Below are 23,766 nucleotides of genomic sequence, written 5' to 3' on the forward strand. Positions count from 1 at the left end.
GGTGATTATTACATTTAGCAGCCGTCTGATGTTCACAGTTAGCTATCTACCCTTGACAAAGCACATCTGGTCCTCTACGACCACCTCTGGTACGCGGTTCTCCAGTCTCTTCGCCAAGATTTCACAAGTATCTTCATGTATACATTGAACAGCGAAATGGGTGTGTATGATCTGCATTTGGTCAGCCCTTTGTCTTTTCTGGGTGTCAGCGATATCATGACTTGTGTTAGCGTTGGAGACAGGGTGCCCCTTGCTAGCAAATCTGTGAACATGACCCCAATGTTTGGGGCCAGGGCTGGTATGAATTTTTAATACAAGTCCGCCGGGAGCCCATCAGGTCCTGGCGTCTTCCCCACCTGCATGGAACTGATGCTCTCCATTATCTCTCCCTGTGCTATTGGTGCTTCCAGCTTCCCTCTCCTATCGCTCCCACGACTGCATGTCCAGTTCATTGAGGAACCGTTTCATCCCAATATCCCCATTGGAGGGCTCGGAGGTGTACAGTCCCTGGTAGATGGTCTTAAATGCTTGGTTGACCTTTTTTGATTCGGCTACCAGTCCGTCTTTGCTGTCCTTCATCTACGCTATCTCCCTTGTGGCTGCCTGCTTTCTCAGCTGGCGAGCCAATAGGTGGCTTGCATTTTCTCTGTGTTCGTATAAGGTCCCCCGTGTCTGGCAGAGTTGATGCACTGCCTTCCTGGTGGTTAACAAGTTCAAGTCCATTTATAGCTTTTTCCTCTCTGCCAGAGGCTCTACGGTTGGGGCCTCAGAGTATTTTCTGTCAACCTCCAGAACGGAGTTGATCAGTTGTTACCTAGCCACCCTCTCTTCCCTGTCTCTATGTGCCTTGTAGGCTATAATCTCCCACTCGTAATAACTGTTTTCAGTGCTTCCCAGAACGTGGAGGGTGCGACTTCCCCGTTCTGGTTGTTAGTGGTGTACTCGCCTATGGCCTGTGATGTTTTCTGGCAGAAGATGTTCTCGTCCAAAAGTTCCGTGTCCAGCTCCGCATGGGACGTGGGCATGGCCCGTCTTCAACCTTACATCCATGTAATGTAGAGCGTGATTGGAGATGATTATCGCGGAGTATTCTGCCCTGACCATTTCTGAAAGCACCGATTTCCCCACTGCACACAAGTCAAAATCCATGTGTATACTTTCTGCACCGCCGCAAAGAATGAGAATTTCCTCTCACCAGGATGTTGGATCTACCCTGGGACTACTGCCCCCATCTGCTCCATGAATGCTCCCAGTTCCCTAGCCTTGTCTGTCTTTTTCCCCGTTTTGGGGTTTGATCGGTCTGTCAATGGGTTCTGAACGCAGTTGTAGTCAGCCCCCATGATCAGTCGGCGTGTGTCAATGTTGGGAATTTTCGCCATGGTCTTTTTTTATGAGGTCTGTGTCGTCCCAGTTGGGTTGTACACATTTACCAGAACTACCGCTGCCCCGTCCAGGACACCGCTGACCATGATGTACCGTCCCCCTTGGTCCGTTAGCGTCTTTGTCGCCATGAACATCGTCCTCTTACTAATCATAGTATGGCTACTCCCCTAGCCCTCGTTCCGTAGCATGAATGGTACGTCTGTCTCACCCAGCCGTTTCTTACCCGCAGGTGGTCCTTGTCCCTCGGGTGTATTTCTTGCAGGAAGATTATGTCGGCTTTCAAACTTCTCAAATGGGCGAAGACTCTGAATTTTTTCATTGGGCCGTTAAATCCCCTGATGTTTAAAAAAAATAAGAAAGCTCCAACTCTTTCTCTCACATCCAGCCATGTGACTCACACACTCATGCAGAAGAACTTGCAATGAGAGAGGGTAGTTTAAATTGTTTGTGTGCCCAAGAGAAAGTCAGTGGTGTAAGGATCTGTAGATTGATATGTTGGATGGCTTCAGGCCATGTTTGATGATTTTCCAGATTCTGTGGAGGGTTGATTTAAAGTCCTGACGTGATTTCTGTCACTTCCTCTGAAATAAGCAACTGCTTTGTTCACGTTCAAGATACTGCCTACGGTGTTTGTTTTTTAAATAAAATTTTTTTTTTTTTTTTTTTAAGAGTATCCAATTCTTTTTTTTTCAATTAAGGGGCAATTTAGCGTGGCCTGTCTACCTACACTGCACATCTTTTTAGGTTTGTGGGGGTGAGATGAACACAGTCACGGAGAGAATGTGCAAATTCCACACAGACAGTGACCCAGGGCCGTGATCGAACCTGGGTCCTCGGCACCATGAGGCAACAATGCAAACCACTGCACCACCGTGCTGCCCTTTGCCTGCGTTGTTTGGCTGGCACATGCTTGCAGAATGCTGGAGAGAAATCGAGGGATCACGCATTCTCTTTTGATTGTTACCCACTCATGATCTGTCTGATTCTGATCCTGGGGAAGCAGTTTCTTTTCTAACATGAAAGGTTAGCTTGCTATCACTTGACTTCCATTCGGCAAAACAAGCGGCGGAACCCTCATTCCAGGTCCATTAGAGTCATAATGTCATAGAGTTTTACAACACAGAAAGAGGCCCTTTGGCCCATCGTGCCTGTGCCGGCTATTCTAATCCCATTTTCCAGCACTTGGTCTGTAGCCTTGTATGCTATGGCGTTTCAAGTGCTCATCTGAATGGTTTGCGGGTTCCTACCTCATACCCCCAGTTCAGGCAGTAAGTTTCAAATTCCCAACACACTCCTCAAATCCCCTCTAAATCTCCTGCCCATGACCATAAATCCATGCCCCTAGAATTGGCGCCTGAACAAAGGGGAAAGGTTTCTTCCTATCTACCCTATATATGCCCTTCATCATTTTATACACCTCAATCCGGAACCCCCCCCAGCCTTCTTTACTCTAAGGAAAACAACCCCAGCCTAACCAGCCTCTCTTCATAGCTGAAACGCTGCAGCTCAGGCAACACCCTGATGAATATCCTATGCACCCGTTGTAGTGCAAGCACATCCTTCCCGTAATGTGGTGACCAGAATTGCACCAATTGCTGTGGCTGAACAAGCATGTTATACAGCTCCATCATAACCTCCCTGCTCTTATATTCTGTGCCTCAGCTACTAAAGGCAAGTGTCCCATATGCCTTCTTAACCACCTTATTTACCTATCCTGCTGCCTTCAGAGATCTTTGGACATGTATCCCAAGGTCTCTCTGACCCTCTGTACTGCCTATGGTCCTCCTTTTATTGTGTATTCCCTTACCTTCTTCGCCCTCCCAAAATGCATCAAATCTCACTTTTCAAGGTTAAATTCTATTTGCCACTGTTCTGCCCATCTGACCAGCCCGTCTCTATCATCCTGTCATCTATGGCTTTCCTCCTTGCTATTTACCATACCACCAATTTTTGTGTCATCTGCAAACAGCAAGGGACCCAGCACTGATACCTGCAGTACACCACTGGACACAGGCGTCTAGTCACATAAAGGCAACCTTCGACCGACACCCTTTACCTCTTGCCACTAAGCCAATTTTGGATCCAATTTGACAAATTGCCCTGGATCCCATGGGCTTTACCACCATTGGTTTTTTGAAGATATTTTTATTGAGCTTGTAACATTTTATATCACAAGTTCACAAAGTCAAACAAAACCGACACATATATCAACAAAAGAGGTTGTTCCAATTATTAACAGTAGCCCCTCTTATTGAAAATACTTCTCTTGCAGACCTTACGTTGCCTGACTTGGCCGAAACACGTATTTATAATGGTTTATGTACGGTGTGGGTCAGGCATTAATCTGCAAGCAAACCGGTCTCTTGTAGTTTTCCTCCCCCTCTGCTTGTCCCACATGTTCCTCTTGGGTGTATTCATCAACCCGTCCCTTCCTCCGCCCCCTTTCTTTCTCTTCCTTGCACCATGACTGTTGGCAGCCTTGGGTGGTGCTGCTGACTGCCAGCTGGAGTCTCCAGCAGGCGATCATGGAGGCAAAGGCTAGGGCCTCATCGTGAAGAGCACTGGCTGCTCTGATACTCTGAAAACACCACTAGTGCGCACAGCTTCACCCCACATTAAAAACATGCTATCCACAAATCTCTCAGCCTCACAGATGCACTGTTGAGCCTCCAGTCGATGCTCAAGCTTCAAAACCCGACTCAAGCTTGTCAAACCGGTGACACCTGTAAATGTGGTCTGCAGACTGCGTGGAATTCCCACATATTGCAGGTTTATCAAAACACGGGACTGAGCTCCCCAACCTTACTTCTAAGTTAAAAGATGCTTATGTTAAATTTATTCCAAGTAGAATAACTTTTTTTTTAAATTAGAACTCTTGCTTTTCCTTAACGTAGCCTTAAATTGGAGAACAGCAACTTGCCCATTGCTTACAAATCATCTCTCTCCCTTGTAGTCTCTACTCCAGCCCTAAGTGTTGCTTGACTATCTGTTCCAGTGTTCCCCTCTTGTACGCTCCTCCAGGTGCTGCCCATTATACAGCTCTCTACTCTTTCTTGAAGTCTTGTCTCCCTCTCCTCTTTATTGAAGTTTCACCTCCCTTTCTCTGCTCTTCATTGAAATCTCCCCTCCCTCTCGGTTCTCTATTGAACTCTTACTTCTCTCTCCCTCCATGCCCATTATTGAAGTCCCAAGTCTCTCCCTCTGCACTCTTTATTGAAATCTCACGTCTCTCAATGTTCTTTATTTAAGTCTTGTCTCCCCCCCCCCCCCCCCAAATAGAAGGCTTTAAATGATCCTTCTACAGAACTGTGAACTGAGCCCTGCGTTGCTTGGCCAGGTCGGGTCCCGAGTTCTCTTGCTCCGCTTGCTGCTCCTTCTGGACCTCCTGTAGGCCCCATGTTGCCTGGCCGCGCCTGTGTTTGATCCTAACCTGATGCTTCACTGTGATGCTGATTGCAGGACACTCTTTCCAGATTGCTTCACTTCAATGCTGATTGGAGGACCCACTTTAAGAGTTTAGATTAAATAGTCGATGGGGTGCCCTTCTCATCCAGGGTTCATTTTCCACAGTAATTGAGTTTAGAAGCTTGGTCCACACTGAATATGTCTGTGCATAGTTCTGTGAGTGGGCCATTCACATTTATTTAAGTTGATTGTCCTGGTGTGCTACTTCCAGACAGCACAAACCCTTTCTGATAACATTACCGTGCAAATTACAAAGCTGTGTAAAAGTTTGACCATTTTAAGAACTGTTCTGTGGATTCAGCCCACTCAGTAAATGAAGTCATTTTTGATATGGTCTTATAACAATCTGATTATAAAAATCAATTTACAAAATAGCTTCAAGATTTCTCTATTGGTTTGAATTGTTCTGAAGCAAGCATATTTTTCTTTTGTTTTACAGTATGTAGTTGTGAGCAGTAAGAAGATTCTATTTTATGACAGTGAGCAGGACAAAGAATTGTCTAATCCTTCTATGGTGTTGGATATAGAGTAAGTAGCTACATTTCTTCGTATAAAAATAGTTTTAAGGGAATGGATGATGTACTAAGTTATGAAGATCCTGCAGGTGAAGTGTGTTTGGGTTATCCAAAACCATCTCTGATTTGCCACCAAGTTCGAGGTCTTGTTCTGTTACAAGCATGGAAGCTGTGAACTGCAACTCTGGAATCTATCCAATTCCTGTGGAGACTGGAAAATTTAGCAAATATGTCTTGTCCACAAAGCCGAATAAATCCAATCCAACCAATTAATTCCCCAACTATCTACACTCAGTCACCAACAAAGTGATAAAAAGTGTTGTCGGGGGTCGTGTTTTTGCGAGCTCATGCTACTCATTTTTTAATCCTTTTTTAAAATCCTGATATATATCCCATAATTATTTGCTCCCTGTGTGTATGTCCTGTGCTATGTTTCTTGAAGATTCTGGCTAGAATTTGGCGATGGGAAGCCTCGTTAAGTCAAAAAATCCTTGTTTGATTGATGCCGTCGGAGGCAGCCGGGGTGGGGCCAACTTGCAGAGCGGTTTTACTGGTGAGCGGGCCTGTGTTTCGGCAATGCTGTCGGCATCAAGGTGGTGACTGCCATTGTGAACGATGTTGTGGACAATGATCCTGGCTCCTTGCAACAGGTTGTTGGTGCTCACTCTGATGAACTGCGAGATATCCTAAAGATTATGGATGAAGCGGAGAAGACGAAGTCCTGTCAGTCGATAGGGTGGTCTCCTTGGCGGCTCACCATCAGTCTTTGGGAATCCTGTTGCATGGTATGTTGAATATCCTGGTTGATTAGAGGAATTGGGGTCAGACAGTGAGTGTTGGTGAATGTCATCTTCTAGGAGGAGCTGGGGGTGAATTCCGGCCGAATCTGAGAACTGGTTGCCATACTTACATGATCTCCATTTGAAGGCTGAGCCTTTCGAGTTTGACGGAGCGCATTGTATCCAATCTTCGAGGCCTACGTTTGCTCATGGTCTAGATTTCTCACTACCTGGGCTTAAAGAAGACCACATGGTGGAGGTACAGAGGCTTTGATAGAACTTTAGAAGGATCCTGAGTGCTGCTCGACAATCCTGTCATGGCTCTAGCCTTTCCAAGCTCTGTGGACGGTGATATTATCTTGCAGTTCATCAGTAATCCTGATCTTTAATCACTTTATGATTATGCCACGGATTTCATGTCATTGCCTTTTGTCCTGGCAGGGGTGTACAATATATGTGGTTGTTGCTTGTTACATGGCAAAAATCATACCGAGTTTGTAGTGTGACATGAGGGTTGTGCAGTATTTACCTAGTTTTTTTTATGTGCTGTAATCCTTGTGTTTACAAGGAGGGAGCATATTTTAGATACCCTTCACCTTGTTTATGGAGAAGATACATAGTGCCACAGCAGGGTGACAGGTCGATGGTTTGGAGTGGAGGTGGTTGGTATGCTATGTAAGTCCTCACTGCAAGTGAGGAAAGCCTCCAGTTAGAAATATCAGTGCTTATTTTGTTATTTTTGGAATGATAGAATCCTTGCTTGTCTCCAATGAAAGTGTGGACAGATCATGTATCCTAGAGAGGACTGGGTTCCTTATGATTCTTCTGTGGTTGGCGTCATGAGCATTTTTGGAGAAGGGGAAAATATGTAATAATGCATGCCTGGGTATGGTCAGTTAATCCTTGATTGGCTAGTCTTTCTTGTGTTGGTCTTTAAAATGTATTAAAAATGTACAGGCAGTAGTCGCTTGATTTAGTAGGTTAGGGCAGTAGTAACTGTGTTTACCTGGGTTGGGTGGTGGAGTAGGTTATCCTTCACCGAAATATCCCCTTTTGGGGCTCCTGTTGTGCTCTCCTTCTCGGGATAGGGTTCCACTGGGGGCAGTAGTAACCTGTGGGCTGCAGAGTCTGAGTGCTGTGGATCAGCGTTGTTAGGGTCTTTCTTTGGTTGGGGGGTAGGCTGGGTGGGGGAGGTGACGCCCTCCCCCAAGTGGTCTTATCTAGGGACTTCCAGATTACCGTCCTTCTTGAAGCCTGTGCTCCCCTGGGGAAGTAGTGTCTTGTTTCCTATGAGACTACACTGTTCTGCCCTGGTATCCTTTTTGCGAAGTTGTATGGTACTTGGCTTTATAACCTGGCGTTATTTGCTAATCTAGGTGTTCCTCGCTTTGGGGTTTCCTTTCCTTGGTTATACAGGCTCCGATTTGGCATAATGTCTCTCAGGGGATTTCCTTTATTATATCAAGAGGAGAGAGGATCATACCCCTCCCAAGACACACAGTTGGTGGGAGTCTTGACAATTCTTCATCTCCTTGTTGGTGGGATTCCTCAGTGGATGTTGGTGCAAATTTTCTAGCATCGACAGAGCCAGAATGTTGCTGCTGATGTAGCTGGAGAGGAGTGAGGTCTGTTGTGTCATGTGTCTTGGCATGATGGGGGTATCTTTAGTTTACTAGCTCCTGTATACGAGAGTGTACAATACCAAGTCATGTCTTGCATTGAGGGCGGTATCCTGTCGTTCCCCTCTGCTTGGGATGTTCCATCTTGGCCTGGATGTCTTAGGCGGCTGAGTTAGGTTTTGAAAGTACAGCTTTTTCCTTCTTTGTCTTATGGTAATGGGAGACACCAACTGCAATGGTTACAATCTTAACCAACTCTATGAATATTTGCTAGTCTTCTCTGTATAAATGTGGCATGACGTACTGTGCTGAAGTTTGGGGATTTGTTGCATCCTTTGGTTGAACGTAAAATATCCTCTCAGAATTAATGTCTTTGCAAATGTTTCTGTTTTTCATTATTTTGAGATTAAGGAATCATTGACTGGTTCCTGTAAAGATACAGGCAGGTCTTATATCTGAGAGAAAGGTGTCATAATGTGTTATTGATGCCTCTGGATTAATTGGAGTTGGGGGAGCTATGTTTTGGTGCAGGACTGAACAATGCGTGAAAGTCGTATCCTATATTTTTGCTGTATGTATGAGCATTCGTTACATGTGAAAGTGTACGCAATTTTCCCATGCTTTCATCGCTCTATCTTTTTCTCCTTTATTCTCTAGTTTATCCATTGGTGCATACAGAGGCACCAATTTTAATGGTTAAGCTGAACCAACTGTTGTGGTTATTCGCCTTTCTGTATGCATGTATGCTGTGCTGTACCAATCCTGAGGATTTGTTGCGTTATTTGTGAAAATGGAAAACCTCTTCATAAAAATGGAAAATCTCTTTAAAAAAAGAAAGTAGTGTCATCAGTGTTATTAAGTGATATTTACTCAGCAATAATCTGCTCACTGCTGCTCAGTTTAGGTTCTGCCAGGATCATTCGGCTCCAGACCTCATTGCAGCCAAATATGGATGAAATAATTAAATTCCAGAGGTGAATTGAGAATATTTGGACTTGGCATTAAGGCAGCCTTTGACAAAATGTGGCATCAAGGAACCCTAATAAAATTGAGATCAGTGGGAATCAGGCACTAAACTCTGTCCTGGCTGGAGTTGAACCTAGCATAAAGAAAAATGGCTGTAAATGTCGAAGGCCAAGAGTCCTGACCCAAGACATCGGCGTAGGAATTCTTTGGGGTTGTGTCCTAGGTGCAGCCAACTTCAACTGCTCCACAATGTCCTTCCGTCCATCAGGCCATAAGTGAAGATGTTCGCTGATGATTGCAGTTTTCGTTTCTATTTGCAACTCCTCTGATATAGAATGCACCCTACTGCATAGAAGACCGGGACCATATTTAGGCTTGGACTGATAATTGGCAAGTAATATTTGTGCCAAACAGTTGCCAGGCAGTGACCATTTCCAACAAAATAGTTTCAGCTTCCCTTAACATTCAATGGCATTACCATTGCCGAAATAGTTTATGCATTCTCCACATCGTTAATGTTTCCTTGACCCCATAATCATTTGTCTTTATAACTGAAAGAGTTTGCCAATTTAGCACTTTAAGGAGACTTTTTTGTATGTGGTCTGTACCACACCTGGAGTGTCTGCTGACAATTAGTGCCAAAGATGGAAATTGCTTTCCATTCCTGAGCTTTGGTCTCCTTCCCTTTTACAGTTTTTTTTTTTTCTTTTTAACCTCCCTAAGCATGGAGGCAGTCATGCAATCTTTTGCAGCCTCTGAAAATCATTCATTAGTTTCCCAATTCAATAACAAATTAAAATGATTTTGAACATTCACAGCAAAATACACTTTGGGTGACATTATCTCAGGAAAGTGTTACATATGGATCAACATTCTACTCCTGAGAACGCTGTATAATTCACCTTTCGATTTTAGAAAGATAGCCAAGTTATACTTTATAGTATATAAATAGACCTGCAATACAATGGTCAGTATTGCGACTGTGTGATCTGACTTCATCAATGTTTTATCTGTAAGTTTGCTGTTCCATTTGCTTCCAGGTGCTCTCTCATGTGGAAAGCATTCGCAAATGCCTGCCAAAAACCTTCAACTGTTTGTAAAATCACTGATCTACAGTTTCAATTAACCATTGTATAATAGAAAGCCATGCAAGATTCCATGTCCTTTATGTGAACAGGGTTGTAGATAAGAAATTAGCATTCAAAAAGATATATTTATTAAAATAAAGTGCATTTGATGATTATTTGAGAACTGAATTTTTAGCTCCTAACTTTTTCGAGAGCAAGGATAAATGCTGCTATTATTAAACTTCGCAGCTTTAGTCTGAATGATAAAGTAGTTAGAAATAGTCAATCTTAGGAGCATAAAAAGTATTTAAAATGAAATGGAGATGAAAACAATCTTCTGCCTGGGAACTTTCAAGATTTTACATAAAAATGTACCTGCGTAGAGGGATCAAATGTTTTTTCATGTTATAGTCATCAACTTTCAATCCAGCATATCTGCGTAACCCTCATCATTTCCCATAGTTATATGCAATGATGGAAGCTTAATGAGGATAACACACCTTCTCCATGAGATTTGTTGCCATGTAAAATCATGATGGGGCAAAAGTGGTGGTGATTTTTGGAGAGTTGAAAAAGTGAGTGAAAGGTTTTTGATCTGGTACAACAGTAATTAGCTTTCACTTTTTCTTGATTTTAATTTAACATACCTACTTAAAAACGGCTATAGAAATGGCTAATGTGAGAATCAAACAGTAAGTCGAAGATCTTATATTTTGTCATTTTAACATTGCTGCCTTTTCACAGCAAACTTTTCCACGTTCGGCCAGTTACACAGGGTGATGTATATAGAGCGGATGCCAAAGAGATTCCCAGAATATTTCAAGTGAGTGGGACTTGACAACCTCTGTGGTTGAAACATATTGAAAATCAGTTACATTGTTAAAATGTTCTTGTAATATATATAGTTGATTTAAGTTTTAAAACTGACTGATATTAAAATGTCTGTTAAATGCCAGATCCTTTATGCGAATGAGGGAGAGAGTAGAAAGGAGCAAGAGTATCCTGTGGAGCCTCCTGCTTTGGGAGAGAAGTCGAGCTACATTCCTCACAAAGGTCATGAGTTTATACCAACGCTCTACCATTTTCCAACAAACTGTGAAGCCTGTACGAAGCCACTGTGGCACATGTTTAAACCCCCAGCAGCTCTGGAGTGTCGCCGTTGCCATATCAAATGTCACAAGGATCACATAGATAAAAAAGAGGATCTTATAGCACCATGTAAAGGCAGGTATCAGACCAATGTCCACCTTTCATATTTTACAGAATATATCTCTTATGTTTTTCATGTATGGAATGACCTGCCTGGACTGTACGTACAATACTTTTCACTGTACCCCGGTACACATGATAATAAATCTAAATGTATCATCAATTTGCTTAAAATTTGAAACTTAAATAAATAACTTTGAAATAAAACTTACCAAAAATTTCAGATTGCAAATAATTTTAAGTGGTTCACAAATTGGTTTTCATATTCATGCAGCATTTTCCTTCTGTTTTTGTTAATTGAAGTACAGGTACATCATTGTTTGGGCAGGTGGAAGGGAGGGAGGAAAAGGGTTACGTCTCCTGCATTTGTATGGGCGAGTGATTTGCATGGAGAAGTTGTTGTTGGACGTGATTGAGGGTTGTGCCCAGAGGGAGTGGTCATTTTGGGACAGGGAAGATGTTTTTGGTAGTCGCATCATGCTGGCGGTGGTGGAACTGGCAGAGGATGATCTGTTGTATTTGGAGGCTCGTGGGATGGTAGGTGAATACAGAGTGCAGGAAATGAACGTGGTTATGGTCCCCGTCAGCTGCGGAGAGAGGAATCCTCAGTTCAGGAGAATGGAAGGTGGTGCTGTCAAAACAGATGTGATGAGATAGAGGCCAGGATAGTCCAGCCCCGTCATGGCAGGATTTGCCATGGGGGATGCGGTGGGCCAGCCAAAAGTCCATTGACTTTTAGCAGGATCAGAAGATCCCAGCGGTGGGCAGGACCTGAAAACCTCAGCTAGTGAAACTGCGAGAAATGCTGTCATGCTTATAGAAACTGTAGTGAAAGGCTACGGACCAAATGATGGAAAATGGGATTAAAATAAGATAGGTGCCTGATGCATACATGATGGGCTGAAGGATTTTTTTGTGCTGTAAATCTCCATCTGTGACTCTGGGTCAAGAATAGGAAACAGCATCAATATATGCATCAGTGTAATGAACAATGGGGAGGGAACTCTTAGTAAGACTAGAACAAAGATGTTCCACGTATTGAGATTGAAGGCTGATAAATCCCCTTGGCCTGATAATCTACATCTCAGAGTACTTAAGGAAGTGGCTCTAGAGTTAGTAGATGTATTGGTGGTCATCGTCCAGGATTCTATAGCGCATGGGATTAGGGGTAGTGTATTGAGATGGATAGAAACTGTCTGGCAGACCGGAATTAAAGGGTCTTTTTCAAATTGGCAGTGATTAGTGGGGTACCACAGAGATCAGTGCTCGGACTCGAGCTATTCACAATATATATTAATGGTTTAGATGAGGAACCAAAATGTAATATCTCCAAATTTGCATTTGACACCAAGTTGGGTGGGAGGTACCAGAGATCCTTCAGTGTGATTTGGACAAGTTGAATGAGTGGGCAAATGAATGGCATGTGCAATATAATGTGAAGAAATACAAAGCTTGGGTAGCTAAAACGAGACGGCAGACTGTTATCTGAATGGCCATAAATTAGGAGAGGGGAATGTGCAACGGGACCTGGGTGTCCTCGTACATCAGCATGCAGGTACAGCAGGAGTTAAAAATAAAGCATATTGTGAGAGGATTTGAGTACGGGAGCAGGGATGTCTTGCTGCAATTATACAGTGCCTTGATGAGGCCACACCTGGAATATTGTGTGCAGTTTTGGTCTCCGAATCTGAGGAAGGATATTCTTGCATAGAGGGAGTGCAGAGAAGGCTTACCAGACTGATTCCTGGGATGGCGGGACTGACATATGAGGGGAGATCGAATCAGTTAGGATTGTGTTTGCTTGAGTTCAGAAGAATGAGGAGGGGTTTCATGGAAACCTATAAGATTCCAACGGACTAGACAGAGTAGATGCAAGAAGGATGTTCCCGATGGTGGGGGTGTCCAGAACCAGGTGTCACAGTCTGAGGATACAGGGTAGATCATTTCCGACTGTGATGTTACCACAGGAAGTAGTTGAGGCCTAAACATTATATATTTTATAGAAGCAGTTAGATATAGCACTTAGGGTGAAGGGGATCAAATAATATGGGATTAGGCTATTGAGTTGGATGATTAACCATGATCGTAATGAATGGCGGAGCAAGCTTGTAGGGCCGAATGGCCTTCTCTTGCTCTTATTTTCTATGTATCCAATAATGTCAGGTATAGCTAGGATCTATAACATCTCTTATTTGGAGGAAGTGAGAGGAATCAAACCAGAAGTTGCATAATGTGAGAGAAGTTGTGGTAGATGGAAACTGGTTGGTCCTTTGTTCAAGGAAAAATTGGAGAGCTGTCCTGTGTCGGGTTTGAGGTGGGTGTGCAGAAGATAAATGTGACTTAAAAAGCAAGTAGTTACGGCCAGGAAATTGGAAACTACTAAATGAGCAGAAGCTGTTGAAGAGTTGCGGAGGCAAGAGAGTCAGAGGGGATGACACTGGACAAGGGAAGCAAAAGTGGAATTGAATAGAAGGAAATCAGTTTGATAGGGCAAGAAGCATGGAACTTAAACAATATTTCTCACCACAGATGCTGCCTGACCCGAGTATTTCCAGCATTATCTTTTTATTGCAAATTTCCAGCATCCGCAGTATTTTGTTTTTGTCCTTTTAATCCATTGGCTGTCCCGCTATCTCTGTCTTTTTCACTTTCTCCGCATGCTCTGTTTCCTTCCAGCATTCTCTCAATGTTTCAGTATTGGTGAACCTGCTTCTGTCACTCTTCTCTCCCAACTGTACACTCCTCCCTCCCCCCCCCCCCCCCCCCCCCCCCCCCCCCCCCCCAATTATGGGGCAGTTTAGTGTGGCCAATCCACCTACCCTGCATATCTTTTGAGTTATGGGGGTGAGACACATGCAGACACAGGGAGAAGGGACAGCAAACTCCAAATTGGACAGTGACCTGGGGCCGGGATCAAACCCGGGTTCTCAACACCATGAGGCAGCAATGCTAAACTGCGTCACTTTGCTGCCCTAATTGTACATCTTCTACCTCCATTTCTCCATCCTTTGGTCTCTGCTTGCACATGTTCTCTCAACCTCTGCACTGTCACCCTTCTTGTGTGACTCTCTTTCCAAGTCTTCCATTTCCCACGTTCCCGAACAATCATCTGGTATTTGCCACGTTGGCAGTGTACATCATTAGTGATCCCTAATAAAAGAAAATTACTGCGGATGCTGGAATCTGAAACCAAAAGAGAAAGTGCTGGAAAATCTCAGCAGGTCTGGCAGAATCTGTAAGGATAGAAGAGAGCTCAATGTTTTTTGGAAGACCCTTTGTCAAAACTAAAAGGCATAGAAAGTGGGAGATATTTATAATGTAGGGTGAGGGAATGAAAGATGAGTCATAACCACAGAAACCAAGGGAAAAGAGTGCTAATGGCAGTCCCCAGAGAGAATAAAAGGTGTCAAAGGCCAAACAGCAGAGAAACTAAAATCAGAGGGTAAACTATGACGGAAGGAGATGTGTGTGAGTGGGGGGGATATGGGTGGGAGAGAGGTAAAGTGAGAAAAGGGGGGTAAGGGGAAGAAAAGGTGAGAAAAGGTAAGGAAAGGGGGGATAAGATAGGGTGAAAGAGTGGGGGGAAATATATATAAAGAAAGATAAGAAAGAAGAGACCCCTACTTGACTCTAGGTCGCCGCCTTCACCCCGACATTCAACTTACACTACAAAGATGACCATTCTGATGGAAGGTCACAGACCTGAAATGTTAATTTTGTTACTCTCTCCAAAGATGCAGCCAGACCTGCTGAATGTTTCTTGTATTTGCTGTTATTTTTCTGATTTCCAACCTCCGCATCACTTTGTTTTTATACCCTACAATGGTCACTGAATGATGATCTCGAGCAAGAACATGATTTCTTTTCATTCTCCTTCGCCCACATATCCTTTAAATAGTGTGATACCTAATTGAGAGAGGCTAACACAACATTAACATTTTATCACTACTGAAGATAATTAAACTAGTTCTTTCTCCTTTGCAGTGAACTATGATGTTTCATCTGCAAAAGACTTGCTGTTATTAGCTAATTCAACAGAAGAACAACAGAAATGGGTGAGTCGACTGGTGAAAAAAATTCCAAAGAAACCTCCTGCACATGATCCCAACTTCCACAGATCTTCACCTAGGTCCTCAATGCGGGTTCCACCGAATCAATCTATGAGACGGCCGAGCCGACAGCTTCCCCAAACCAAGCCCAGGTAAAATATTATTGATCTGTTAATTTTAAGCTTATATGTTGTACATTATTGTGATTGTATACTGAGCTGTATTATAAACTAGTGTAGCTCTCTTCACAATCTTATTTACTATTCTGCTATTAACAGCGTGTTCTTATAACATTTGGAAGACTGAACATCATCTGCAGTTTCCAAATGTGTTTTTCATGTTTAAAGATGTACACCCCACATTTATCTAAATTAAAAACCAACTCGTCTAATTATTGATTTTCTAACCTTTTTAAATGTTGCTGCTTTGCCTCTGTTGCCAGAGAGTGATTATATTATTGGTCTAGCAACCCAAAGGCATTGAGTTCAATTCCCAGCACATCAAGTTGTGAAGTTGAATTCAATTAATCTGGTAATTAGTGAAATAGCAAAAAAACAATTCACAATCGAACCCAGCTGTTCCATTAACATCTTTTGGGAAAGAGAATCTGACATCCTTATCTATTTCATGGGACCCTTGTCTGCACTTTATGGGTCACTTTTAATGGCCTTAAGCTAACAGAGATCGGCAATAATGGTGGTTTGACTGTGCTGCCCCTTAATATAGATATAAAAGCTGCTTCCAGCTTACTTAGATACCTCTCTGCACTAACCATCCCCTTTTCCTTTTAAATTGTATGCTGATTTGGAAAATGCATTCTTCATTCTGGCACATATAAGATTAATCTTTGCCTGTGTTTCTAAACAGTTTTCTTTAAACACTTGTCCAATTTATTCTTGTTGTGCAGCTATATAATATCCATATTGAAGCCCAGATCTTCTCTCGTCAACAACCTGATTGCTTACTCTGTCCCTAAATTTACTCCCACTATCGTTGAAGGTAACCTCTTATAGAGACCAGCCATTTCAAGTATGTCCTCTCCTCCATATTGTGTTATTTGATCAAAATAAATAATACCCTAATATTTCAACAGACAACTCTGTTTTGCTTTGATTAGCCCTGCCTAATCTTAGAAATCTACTATATTCCTATGTTTTTCATTGTAAGACCATAAGGAATAGGAACAAGATGAGTCCATTTGGCCCTTCGAACCTGCTCCACCATTCAATAGAATCATGGCTGATTCAACATTCCTCACGTGCACTTTCTGCCTTTTCCCGTAACCGTTGATTCCCTTACTGTTCAAGAATCTATCTGTCTCAGCCTTAAATACACACAAAGACTTTGTCCCCACAGCTGTCTGTGGCAAGAAGTTCCAAAGACACTCAGCCCCCTGAGAGAAGACATTCCTCCTCATCTCAGTGTTAAATTGGCACCCCTTTAATCTGATACTATGCCCGCTGGCCCAAGACTCTCCCATGAATGAGGTGAAACAACCTCTCAGTATTTATCCCATCAAGCCCCTTAAGGATCCTATATGTTTCAATGAGATCACCTCTCATTCTCCTAAATTCCAATGAGTAGAGTCCCGACCTATTTAACCTTTGCTTGTAAAGCAATCCCTCCATACTGGGGATCATCCTGGTGAAATTTCTCTGAAAAAATATATTTCCTTAAATAAGGGGACCAGAACTGCTCACAGTATTCCAGTTACAGCAAGACTTTCCTACTGTAATATTCTAATCGCTTGAAATAAGGACCAACATTCTTTGAGCCTTCCTGATTACCAGCTTTCAGTGTTTCTTGCACAAGTATCCCCGAGTCCCTTGTGTTGCAGCTTTCTGGTTTTACCTCTTTCAAAGAATATTGTTCTTTTGTTCTCCCTTCCAAAATGAACAATGTGACATTTTCTCACACTATACTCCATTTGCCAACGTTTTACCCACTTACTTAACCTATCAGTATCTCTTTGCTAACTGTTTGTATCCCTCTCGCAACTTGGCTTCCAACTATTTTTGTGTCACCTGCAAATTTGACTACAGTATTTTCACTTCCTCCCTCCAAATCATTAATGTATATTATTAAACAGTTGCGGTCTCATTGCTGACCCCTGTGGAACCTCACTGGTTACAGGTCAGCAACCTGAATACGAACCCCCTATCCCCACTCTGTTATTTTGCCCATTATCCAGTTCCCTATCCATGCCAATATACTACCTCCAATGCAATGGGTTCTTATCTTGTGACTTGTTTTGTGAGGTGCCTTGTCAAGTGCCTTCTGGAAGTCCAAATACAACACATCTACTGGTTCCCCTCTATCCACACTGGTTGAGACTTCCTCAAAAAACTTGAATAAATTAGTAAGTTACAACTTCCCTTTCATGAAACCATGCTGACTCTGCTGGATTAGATTATGCTTTTCCAAATGTGCTGTTATTACTTCCTTAATAATTGATTCCAACATTTTTCCAGCAATAGATGTTAGGCTAATTGGATTACAGTTGCCTGCTTTTTTCCTGCTCTCCTTTTGAATAGTGGTGTCACTTTGGCAGTTTTCCAATCCTCTGGTACTTTTACAGAATCTGAGAATTTTTGGAAAACTACAACCAATGCATCCACTATCACTAGCTACTTAGGATCCTAGGACGCAAGCCATCAGGACCAGGTGACTTATCCGCCTTTAGCCCCATTCATAGAATCATAGACTTTACAGTGCAGAAGGCGGCCATTCGGCTCGTCGAGTCTGCACCACCCTTGGAAAGAGCACTCTACCTAAGCCCACACCTCCACCCTATCCCCATAACCCCACCTAATGTTTTTGGATACTAAGGGTAATTTAATTATGGCCAATCCACCTAACTTGCACATCTTTGGACTGAGAGGAAACCTGAGCAGCCAGAGGAAACCCACGCAGACAAGGGGGGAAAGTGCAAACTCTGCACAGACAGTGATCCAAGCCGGGAATCGAACCTGGGACCCTGGAGCTGTGCTAACCACTGTGCTACCGTGCCCCCCCCCATTAGTTTGTTTAATACTACTTGAGTGATGGTATCTAATTCCACACTCCCCCACACCCTCGTATTAATGGGATGTTCGAAGTACCCTCCACCATAAAGACTAATGCAAATTATCTGTTTAACTCCTCTGCCATTTCCTTGTTCCCCATAACTATCTCCCCAGTTTATTTTCTAAGGGGCCTATTTTCACTTTGACCTCTCTCTTCCTTTTTATATATTCAAAGAAGCTCTTATTGTTAGTTTTTATATTCCTCGCTTCTTTGCCCTCGTAGTTTATTTTCTAATTTGTGATAGTTTTAGTCCTCCTTTGCTGGATTCTGGATTTATCCTAGTCTTCGGAGCTATCACTGACTTTTTTTCTTTTGTAAATAAATTTAGAGTACCCAATTGTTTTCTCCAATTAAGGGGCAATTTAGCATGGCCAATCCACCTAACCTGCACATCTTTGGGTTGTGGGGGTGAAAACCACGCAAACACGGGGAGAATGTGAAAACTCCACATGTACAGTGGCCCAGAGCCGGGATCGAACCTGGGACCTCGGCGCTGTGAGGCAGCAGGGGTAACCCACTGTGCCACCATGCTGCCCTTCTATCACTGACTTTTGCCTCCTTGTGTGTTTCTCTTTAAACTTAAACTTAATGCTCAACTTCCTTGGTTAGCCATGGTTACTTTATCTGTTTCATAGAATCTTTCCTCCTTATTGGGATATATTTTTGCTGGGAGTCACAAATTAACTCTTTCAATGTTTGCCACTGTTTGTTAATGTCTTTCTGGCTAATCTATCTGTCCAGTCCATTTTGCCTAACTCTATTCTCATTTCACTGTATTTCCTTTATGTAAGTTAAATACAGTTGTTTCTGACCCAAGTTTCTCACTCTCAAACAATATTCTTAAACTTAAATTCTATCATGCTGTGATCACTACTTCCTGGGGGATATTTACTCTGAGGTCATTTATTAAACCTGCCTCATTAACAGATCCAAGATGGCCTGTATTGGCTATCCTTTTCCATTTATAATCATGGGACTTGGAAACGGGAGTAGACCATTTGCCCCCTTCGGGATGCTCTGCTATTTAGTAAGAACATGGCCATGGTCTCAACTCAACCTTCCTGTTTACCCTTCATAATCCAAGATTCCATTTCTATCAAAAGTATATCTAACTCAGCCATGAATAAATTTAATAACCTAGCTTAATGTTTTCTGGAGAAGCAAATTCTATATACTAACAGCTCTCTGGGGGGAAAAAATTACTTTAATCTCCATCTTAAAAAATACCTCTTGCGCTTAAACTATCCCCGGGAGTTGCCGCCATAAGAGGAACATCCTCCTGGTATCGCTACCTTATCAAGTGCCCTCAGGATCCTGGATGTCTCATCTGCTAATTATTGCCATGTTGAAAACACTAACTTTTTAGAAACTTATACTGTTACTACCATTAATTTGCGCCACTGTTGGCCATTTAAAAATCCTTTGTTATGCTCCTTATGCTGTGTAGTGCAATCATGTCATGGTCAAATGAAGGGCATGATTCACAATTTACATTTTACCAGTAGAGAGCCAATTTATCTCCACTCTTTCAACATTTGAAAGGAAATTGTGGGGCTATACCACTTTACACTGCTTTTAAATGTCAGAATTTGCTTTGGCTTAAGAGACCAAAATTTTAATCTTGGTCTTAATTAACATTTGCATTCTTCAAAAAAGGGCGCGAGAAAACAGGCTTTTGGAGTTGGCAGTATTCAAACACTACATGCATCATTCAATTGTTCCTTCTTTGGTAGGCAGCATTTCCAATATCGTGGCGAAATCTACAAGCCCTGCTACGCTACCTAAGAAAGACAAATGGCTATGTCTAACTTCAAGTGATGGTGTGCTAATGTGCTACATTGAGTAATTGCTCCAGGTTCTAACCTTTGAAGTGAATAACATTTCATCATACTGCATAGGAAAGCACGGGAAGAGAAGCACTTCCTTAATGAAAGGGCGGTCAAATTTACCATACCACACTCCTTGAACAGGAAAATTCCCATTTCCTTGGTCAGAGAATAACAGGCATCCGAACGAACTCAAAGCTGATGACAAATAACTTTCAGAAAGGCATAAATGGTGTTTTGTTTCGTAGGTGAGAGGCAGCCAGGAAATACAAATATGTCTGGGTGAATATATTTTGTATCTTTTTTAAGGAACTTAATTAAAAATGTGTTTGTTTCACCCTCAATTTTGTTTGATTTTGTCCTTCGAAGTAACTATTTTCTACCCAGATGTCTGGTTTCTAAACTTTTCTACTTTTAACTGTCAATGTATCGTTTTTTTCCTTACACTTCCACCTGTTAGTAACTTGGGAACAAGGCGTTACTGGGGCTTAAAGTTGCAACTACTTAGTTGGGAAGTTCTATATCATGTGCGGCACTTCTAGATTTCCAACCAGGTGTATCCATAAATAATTGCGGGTTTCTGCAATGCTCCATGAAGCTTTCAAATAGCAAAACCATAATGCCATTTTTGAAATGTTCCATAAAGTTCTTCATTAATTCAGTGTAAAGTGAACTATTTTACTAATACCCCACATTTTGAGGTGTGATTGCAGACATTTGTCATTTTTATATGATCACTTTCATGAAACTCGACTCCTTTACCAGAATATGATTTAACGGCATTTTCCTGGACCCAGCTGAAGTAGCCAGTACTGTTAATGTGTGAGTCTTGACTGTAATTGGCAATATGGAGCATCGCAGCCCAGTTTGACTTGTTCTCATGTTGCACCCCATTTCCATTGCACAGCAATGTGGAGATCAGAGCTGTTGACTGATTATGAACCCCTTTTCAGGCTAGAGAGATTGCTTGTACTACATCTAATATTGTTAGCAATGTGATCAGCTAACCCAACACAAACCAGGGACTGATCTCATATTTTCCTTTGTCTAATGGTTGTGCTACTCATTTGATAAACTCACTAACCTGGAGGGAAGTATCCAGGTCCTGTTTTTTTTACTATGTTCTTAATACTTCTCTAACATGTAAATATTTGCTTCATTTCCATCTTTATTGCTATTCTTGTAGCTCTGATTCTGGCCCCATTCTTCGAATCATCCTACATTGACACATTTTAATAGCACCAGTAAGTTTAGAGGGTCACTTTCATTTTGCTCAGCATGTATCAACTCTAATTTTAAGTGTGTTGTCCTAACCACTTTGTCCTGCATGATAATTTGCAACTGTATCTTCTTTATAGTCTGCATGGAAACTGAAATTATGAGTTCCCAATTCATGCTTTGAAATGCAATATCAATCCTGCTTAGGTCTTGGAAGTCACCAGATCATAAATGATCTAGACTCAGTCACTTTTTGAATTTGTATAAACATAAATAACACTGTAAATAATTTTAATCGTGTAATTTCTTCTGCATTTGATGAAGGAATAAAGAGGTGACCCAGTTCCGTGGTCATAGGCAGTTTTCCGATGCCTTGTCCAATTGCTGTTTGTCTATCTAAGGAGTCACACATCTGGGAAAAATGTTATTTATTGTAAAGAAATGTAAACTATGATCACTGAATCAATGCGCATTCACTAAATCAATTTGCATTCCCTGAATTGTTACAGATTGCTTGATATGGCCTTTAAAGACTGGGACTGGCCGTTTGATGATGATGATGATGATGTTTTTGATTTTTGAAGAAGTTGTTTTACCTGAATGGGGTAACCTATCAAAATGTTGGTTTTGAAGTCTGCAGTGATGTTTAAATGAAGCTTGGTTTGGCTTGTGTGCTACCATAATTTACATCAAAAGCAGAAATTATGAGAATCTTGCTTTGTAGCAGTGTGATTGCTGAAATAATAATATAGTTTCTATAGTGTAGCATTTTAACCATGCACAAAGCCTTTTGGCTGCTATAAGTGGAGCAGTCTGATAATTCAGTGCCTGGTAGAAACCCAACAGCATGTCTTTTCTTCCAATTAGATATTTAAAATTCAAATTTTGTTTCTTGAACACAAATCTTAATATTTGATTAGTGATTCCTTATAACAAAAAAGGGTGTTGTCAATTTACAATGACAATTTACTATGAAATTCCACTATGAATTAAAGACTGGGTTAAATACAAGTTACGTTATTTCCAACGATAGAATCAATCTCTTTCTTTCTTTGGGTTTGTGGTGATTTTTATGATGTTGTTAACAAATGTACAAACATTCTATTTTCTCAATGTATGAACACTAGCCAGCTTCGTTGGAATCAATTCTTATTAAGGAACAACTTTTAAGGCAGATAGAGGATTTCTTGTAATGATACCTACTAGTTCTGCCATAGATTCTGAAATTACAAAGTGTATTTTAAATTTCTTTAACTGTTCGACTCATTAATTTATAGTTTCTAAAGCATTGAATTTAACAGAAAAAGTTGAGGATCTTTAGTGAGATAATTGAATATTATAGCAATGGAGATTTCCAGTGATCAGTCAGGAAAATCTCCCTTTATGTGACATGGGTGAACTAAAATAAAATATATGGCACAGCAACAGTAGTTGTTGTAGCTTATCAGTCAATCTTTGGTACAATTACTTCAATCTAATAGTAGCAATTATCTTCGGCCCCAACCTTCTAGATGTTAAACAAAAAAAATATTGTATGTGTGCAAGATGTTTTATGTATTTGTAACAATTAGCTTTCTAATGCTGTGGATAATTTAATTGAATTTATTTCAGCCTGGCTGTGTACTAGATGATTAACTGCCCTTGGTTAGGACTATGTATTTACGACTGGTAGATACAACACATATATTAATATGTGTTTTATTACAAGCATGCAAATTATTGTTTCTGATGTGTTTTTTTTTCACTGCATGTGTTTCCATCAGTTCTATCGTTTGATAGAGTTTTTAAGACAATATAAGGAGATTAAGTTTTATAAAAGCATCATGCTACCACAGACATTAACAAGTGAAGAGAACACTCAGTGGGATGCATACTGTGCCACACTGTGTTAACTCAACATTACTACAATTATTCAGCTCTTGCATAAGAGCACAATGTTTAGGTGCAGGAATACGGTATTCAGCCCATGGAGCCTCCACTGCCATTTTATAAAGTCTTGGTTAATCTGATTGTGGCCTCCATTCTACTGTCCTACATACAAGAATACCTCAGCCTCAAAGATATTCTATGACTACCTCCGCAGTTCTTTGGGGAAGAAAATTCCACATGCATTCAACCCTCTGGGACAAAAAACAAATCGCCTCATCTCTGGGAGACCCATTATTTTTAAATAGTGTCTTCGCCAGTGCTACTCTTCCCCACAAGAGGAAATATCCTTTCAAAATCCACCCGGTCAAGCCTCTTTAAGATTGTCTACCTTTAAGTAAGATCACCTCTCATTCTTCTAAATTCCAATGGATTCAGGCTCAATCTGTCCAACCTTTCCTCATAAGATCCCCTCTTCATCCCAGGAATCAGTTGAGTGTGAATCTTATCTGAACTGCTTCTAATATAATTATGTGCTGGAATAAGGAGTCAGCATGGATTTAGGAAAGGTAAATCATGCTTGACAAATCTGTTGGAATTCTTTGAAGATGTAACCAGTAGAGTTGACAAGGGGGAACCAGTCGATATGGTATATTTGGACTTTCAGAAGGTGTTTGACAAAGTACCGCAGAAGAGATTATTGTGCAAAATTAAAGCGCATGGTATTGGACGAAATGT

The 23,766-nt window shown here is 41.6% G+C and overlaps 1 protein-coding gene across 5 annotated transcripts in view; it reads left to right on the forward strand.

Moving 5' to 3' along the window:
- rock2a (rho-associated, coiled-coil containing protein kinase 2a) overlaps positions 1–23,766 on the forward strand; it is a 318,731-nt gene that overhangs the window by 283,294 nt on the left and 11,671 nt on the right. For 2 of the 5 annotated variants that reach the window (XM_038800250.1, XM_038800254.1), the window contains 5 exons: positions 5,288–5,376; positions 10,539–10,617; positions 10,751–11,018; positions 14,988–15,204; positions 21,672–21,767. In XM_038800250.1, the coding sequence (XP_038656178.1) occupies positions 5,288–5,376; positions 10,539–10,617; positions 10,751–11,018; positions 14,988–15,204; positions 21,672–21,744 (726 nt within the window). In that variant the 3' untranslated portion in view covers positions 21,745–21,767. Of the gene's footprint in view, positions 1–5,287; positions 5,377–10,538; positions 10,618–10,750; positions 11,019–14,987; positions 15,205–21,130; positions 21,189–21,671; positions 21,768–23,766 lie in introns of those variants that run through there. The other 3 variants (XM_038800252.1, XM_038800251.1, XM_038800253.1) reach the window with 3 other exon arrangements.

Source organism: Scyliorhinus canicula, chromosome 6 (genome assembly GCF_902713615.1).
Source record: "Scyliorhinus canicula chromosome 6, sScyCan1.1, whole genome shotgun sequence".
Taxonomy (NCBI): Eukaryota; Metazoa; Chordata; class Chondrichthyes; order Carcharhiniformes; family Scyliorhinidae; genus Scyliorhinus; species Scyliorhinus canicula.